At 50.2% G+C, this 5,699-nt stretch overlaps 1 protein-coding gene across 2 annotated transcripts; it reads right to left on the bottom strand.

The window, feature by feature from the left end:
• PARS2 (prolyl-tRNA synthetase 2, mitochondrial) lies at positions 1 to 2,343 on the bottom strand. Of its 2 annotated transcripts, none has more exons than XM_073357602.1 (2): positions 2,171 to 2,343; positions 1 to 1,684 (listed from the first exon to the last, which is right to left on the bottom strand). In XM_073357602.1, exons 1-2 carry the CDS (start codon positions 2,341 to 2,343, stop codon positions 229 to 231), a joined length of 1,629 nt encoding a protein of 542 aa, XP_073213703.1. In that variant the 3' UTR covers positions 1 to 228. The 2 variants fall into 2 exon arrangements, with proteins under 2 accessions (XP_073213703.1, XP_073213704.1); XM_073357603.1 differs by lacking the exon at positions 2,171 to 2,343 and adding an exon at positions 1,934 to 2,162.
• Positions 2,344 to 5,699: the final 3,356 nt, after the last annotated feature.

Here is a 5,699-nt window from a genome sequence, read left to right as displayed (position 1 = left end):
AAGGATCTGAAAGTACTTTTAACTCCTGTTTTGAAACCGATTAGATTTCAAGCCAAATATGTGCCATTAATACAAAGAGGCCTCAGTTCTTAGCAACACGTGAAGTCACGTGCAGTTTCCACTCAAACAAGAGTAATCTTTCACCTGAAATTGTAATTCTTAAAGAGGGAACTAGATACATTTAGATATGGATAAAACACCAAGGATCACAGACCAAAGACTGGAAGGTCAGAGAACTTGCACTTTACTTAGCAATTCAATTATGCCTTCTTTAGTAAGGAACATGATCTCCCCAGTGTTTTGATTCCAAACTTCAAACTCAGGGGGATCATCAAAAACTTTCTTCCCAGCTATAACAACATATGGGTAACCAAGTCTGTTAGCATCTTTTAATCTTTTACCAATGGTCAAGTGAGTCCTGTCATCCAGCACAGCATCCCCTTTAATCTGAGGCACGGCTTCAATCATACTGTCATACAAATTATCCATTAGCGCTGCACCCATCTCTTCCCTGCTGCCTTTCTTAGGGGGAATGAGGCAGACCTGGTAAGGTGCAATGAGGGTTGGCCAATGGATGCTGTCTTCTGTTGAAAGCACCTCGAGAGAAGCAGCCAGAATCCGAGTTATGCCCAAGCCATAGCAACCCATTTCTGCTAGGACAGGTTTGTTCTGGGCAGTGTGGAAGGTGACATTAAAAACAGAAGAGTACTTGGTGCCAAGATAAAACGTATGCCCAACCTCGATCCCTTTGGTCTCAGCCAGTTTTCCTTTGCAAACTGGGCAGTCTGTCTGGTCAGGATTTATTGTTTCTACATTGGCTGAAAAACTACAGTTGGAGCAGATCACCAGCCTGTCCTCTCCAATACCTGCGGGGACCTGGAACTCGTGGGACATGCTCCCCCCAATGCTGCCCGTATCTGCCTGCACTTTGACAAAGCGGAACCCCAAGCTGTTAAACACGTTGCAGTAGGCCTCACACACCAGGCTGTAGGTCTGGCGAGCAGCTTCCTCACAGGTGTCAAACGTGTACATGTCCTTCATGTAGAATTCCCTGCTGCGCAGCAAGCCAAAACGGGGCTTGGGCTCATCTCGAAACTTCCGTGTTATCTGATATAGCAGGAGTGGCAGCTGCTTGTAGGACAAGTTCCCTTGGGAGGCAATCAGGTCTGCAATGGTCTCTTCGTGAGTTGGCCCCAGACAGTACTCTTTGCTGTGCCTGTCTGCAAGTCGGAAGAGCTCTTTGCCCATTAAATCCCACCGCCCACTCGTTCTCCAGAGCTCTGCAGAACTTAAACTGGGCATATTTAGCTTCTGCCCCCCGATAGCCTGCATTTCTTGGTCTATCACCTTGACAAGCTTCTCCATTGCTCGAACAGTGTAAGGCATGTAGTAGTAGCAGCCAGGGCTAGAGGGGTAGATTAACCCAGCTTGTATCATCAGCCTCTGGCTCTTGCATGTCAGATCATCAGATTTGCTCTCCAGCCCAACCACACTGTCCTCTCGAAGATTCAGAGGCTGAAAGAGCTGGGACAGCACCAGACGCTTTGCTCTGTGAGGGGGACCATGGTGACACCTATAACGATACTGCTGCTGGAGGCCACGGGCTGTCAGACCAGGAAGCAATTCCTTCCATCCTCTTAGCAGCCATTTCATCCCAAGAGCCATGGAGGAACCTCTGTCAGACCTGCAGTGGGACAGAGTGCCAGGCACACAAAGCATTAGCATACCGATAGGAACATAAATTATTTTAGCTCAGGAACATCCCAAGCGAGGGCCACCTTCCACTGACAGAAGCGAGGGGCAGGCTGCAGCCAACTTCATGGCGCTGCGGAGGCCTGGCCCGCACCCTGCCAAGCCACGCTCCATCCTGACCCAAGGTCTCTGGGGACGCCGCTGGGCTCGGCGCTGCCAAAGGCGCCCGCGGGCGTCTCACCAGGGCAGGGCGCGGCAGGCGAGCCCGGGCTCCCCTCAGGCGCTGGGGCCCGGCGACTCTGCAGCGGGGGCTGCCGGCCGAGCTCCCGGGCTCGACCCCGGCGGCTGCGGGGCTGCAGAGGCCCGGGAAGGGTGACGGCTCCCGGGGTAACGGCCCCGGAGCTACCGGCGAGACCCCGCCGCAGCCTCCCCGCAAACCCAGCCCGGGCCCACCCCCGCCCGCGAGCAGCCGCCTCACCCCGTCTCCCCGCCCAGGGCCTTGCGATGTGCGCATGCGCCAAAAGGGGCTTCCCGGAGGCTAGGTCCAGCTCGCCAATCAGAAAGACAATGCCGTGGCACGTGATGCCCCCAGAGCCCGAAACGGCTCAGGGCGGGGGATATGCCGGAAGAAGCCTTTCTTCTTGATAACATAGAGAGGGTGGCTGGAGCAGGGACTTCCTTCCAGTGGAGACTCTCCTTCCGCTGGGCGGCTGTACTCTATGATCAGTGCTTTCACGGGCCGCTGGAACACCTTAACGGGGGAGGGAATCGTTAAATATGGAAATTTAGTCGCTCTAGCTGGTGTGCCGCTCTCAGCGCTAGCGGGCCGCCTTGCCCACGGCGGCAACGTCAGCACATGTTTTTCAAAATTTGGCGTTTTCAGGAAAGCACCGCCACCCGGAGTCATGTGATTACAAGAAGTGGAAGGTTGGACAAATGACCAGGGAAGAGTATAAAACTATTGCTCGGGCATGTAGGAATGAAATCAGGAGGGCCAAATCGCACCTGGAGCTGCAGCTAGCAAGAGAGGTCAAGAGTAACAAGAAGGGTTTCTTCAGGTATGTTGGCAACAAGAAGAAAGCCAAGGAAAGTGTGGGCCCCTTACTGAATGAGGGAGGCAACCTAGTGACAGAGGCTGTGGAAAAAGCTAATGTACTCAATGCTTTTTTTGCCTCTGTCTTCACGAACAAGGACAGCTCCCAGACTGCTGCGCTGGGCAGCACAGCATGGGGAGGAGGTGACCAGCCCTCTGTGGAGAAAGAAGTGGTTCGGGACTATTTAGAAAAGCTGGACGTGCACAAGTCCATGGGGCCGGACGAGTTGCATCCGAGAGTGCTAAAGGAATTGGCGGCTGTGATTGCAGAGCCATTGGCCATTATCTTTGAAAACTCATGGCGATCCGGGGAAGTCCCGGGCGACTGGAAAAAGGCTAATGTAGTGCCCATCTTTAAAAAAGGGAAGAGGGAGGATCCTGGGAACTACAGGCCAGTCAGCCTCACCTCAGTCCCTGGAAAAATCATGGAGCAGGTCCTCAAGGAATCAATTCTGAAGCACTTACAGGAGAGGAAAGTGATCAGGAACAGCCAGCATGGATTCACCAAGGGCAAGTCATGCCTGACTAATCTAATTGCCTTTTATGATGAGATAACTGGCTCTGTGAATGAGGGGAAAGCAGTGGATGTATTGTTCCTTTAGCAAAGCTTTTGACACTGTCTCCCACAGTATTCTTGCCAGCAAGTTAAAGAAGTATGGGCTGGATAAATGGACTATAAGGTGGATAGAAAGTTGGCTAGATTGTTGGGCTCAACGGGTAGTGATCAATGGCTCCATGTCTAGTTGGCAGCCGCTATCAAGTGGAGTGCCCCAAGGGTCAGTCTTCGGCCAATTTTGTTCAATATCTTCATAAATGATCTGGAGGATGGTGTGGATTGCACCCTCAGCAAGTTTGCAGATGACACTAAACTGGGAGGAGAGGTAGATAAGCTGGAGGGTAGGGATAGGATACAGAGGGACCTAGACAAATTGGCGGATTGGGCCAAAAGAAATCTGATGAGGTTCAACAAGGACAAGTGCAGAGTCCTGCACTTAGGATGGAAGAACCCCATGCACCGCTACAGACTAGGGACCGAATGGCTCGGCAGCAGTTCTGCAGAAAAGGACCTAGGGGTTACAGTGGACGAGAAGCTGGATATGAGTCAACAGTGTGCCCTTGTTGCCAAGAAGGCCAATGGCATTTTGGGATGTATAAGTAGGGGCATTGCCAGCAGGAGCTATTCCCCTCTATTCGACATTGGTGAGGCCTCATCTGGAGTACTGTGTCCAGTTTTGGGCCCCACACTACAAGAAGGATATGGAAAAATTGGAGAGAGTCCAGCGGAGGGCAACAAAAATGATTAGGGGACTGGAACACATGACTTATGAGGAGAGGCTGAGGGAACTGGGATTGTTTAGTCTGTGGAAGAGAAGAATGAGGGGGGATTTGATAGCTGCTTTCAACTACCTGAAAGGTGGTTCCAAAGAGGATGGATCTAGACTATTCTCAGTGGTAGAGGATGACAGAACAAGCAGTAATGGTCTCAAGTTGCAGTGGGGGAGGTTTAGGTTGGATATTAGGAAAAACTTTTTCATTAGGAGGGTGGTGAAACACTGGAATGCGTTACCTAGGGAAGTGATCGAATCTCCTTCCTTACAAGTTTTTAAGGTCAGGCTTGACAAAGCCTTGGCTGGGATGATTTAATTGGGGATTGGTCCTGCTTTGAGCAGGGGTTGGACTAGATGACCTCCTGAGGTCCCTTCCAACCCTGATATTCTATGATTCTATGATTATGTGAGAATCATAGCTTTCATTTTTTTTTAAAAAAGTAACCCACTAGCCCTTGTGGTTGTGGGGAAAAGTTTGCAAACGTGACCCATGTGTAAGTTAGAAGCTCAAAAACCATAAGGCAATAAATAAAACCCCCACCATTTATAAATGTTAAAAATGTCTTCCCGATTTTGGGGGCCTGACTTGTGATTTTTGAACACTTCTGGTTGGCTGTATGGGGCAGGATCAGAGCATATTTCAACATGGCAAACTGGCTTAAAGTTATTAACTCCAGACTGAGCACTAGTTTGACACAAAGTAGGGTAACCAAGATGTCCCGAAATTATAGGGACAGTCCCGATATTCAGGGCTTTTGTCTTATATTGGTGCCTTTTATCCCCCACCCCCGTCCCAATTTTTCACACTTGCTATCTGGTCACTCAAACACAAAGGGTGTTCTGTGAATGTTGCATGTATTCGTGTGTATGTCTACCCAGCCTGCAGCAGTGAGCCTCCCAGCCCAGGTCAACAGACTCGGGCTCAGGCTACAGTACTAAAGTTAGCCGTGAAGATGTTGTAACTCACATTCTGAAACCTAGGGTGGAGGGTGGGCTTCAGGGCCTAAGCTCCAGCATGAGCCATGACTTAGAAGCACTTTCTACACAGCTGTTATTAGTACAAGCCTGACTCTGTTGACCTGGGCTCAGAGGCTTGCTGCTGCACTACCGTGAGAGGCTCTTTCTCGTCTCCCCTCCCTCCCTCTCAGGAGTGGGGTAAAGGCTGTCAAGCAGCAAGTGCATTGAGCTTCCCTCAGCTGTCAGTCAAGAAAGAGTGGCCAGTAGGTACATTAATGCAGCAGAATTAATTTCTACAGACATTGCTTTGAAATGACGCAACATATTCCGAAATAGCTGGTGTGCTGTGACGGCTGCTTCTGACAGCAATAGGACCTGCCTCACTGTTTCCTTTTGTCCCCCACCCTGTTTGCTGTATCCACCTGTTGTCTCTCGTCACATACTTAGATTGTAAGCCCTTTGCACCAGGGACTGTCTTTGTGTTACGTGTGTGTAAACAGCACCAGGCACATTGTGATCTCATTCGGGGCTTGTAGGTGTTACCACAATAGCAAACAATAAAAAATAATAATGATTGAAACAATTTCAATAGACAGTAGCAATATGGAAGAAATGGCAAGTTTGTCCCT

This window comes from Lepidochelys kempii, chromosome 8 (assembly GCF_965140265.1).
Source record: "Lepidochelys kempii isolate rLepKem1 chromosome 8, rLepKem1.hap2, whole genome shotgun sequence".
Lineage (NCBI taxonomy): Eukaryota > Metazoa > Chordata > Testudines > Cheloniidae > Lepidochelys > Lepidochelys kempii.
Note: the sequence above shows the minus strand (reverse complement) of the source record. Positions and strands in the feature narration are given on the sequence as shown.

What these genes read in the sequence shown, in the direction of transcription:
- PARS2 (XM_073357602.1), bottom strand. Translation starts at nt 2,343, where the DNA reads ATGTTATCAAGAAGAAAGGCTTCTTCCGGCATATCCCCCGCCCTGAGC. An exon ending in GCCCTGGGCGGGGAGACGGG is followed by an intron (nt 1,685 to 2,170) that starts GTGAGGCGGCTG and finishes GTCCCACTGCAG; the next exon opens with GTCTGACAGAGGTTCCTCCA.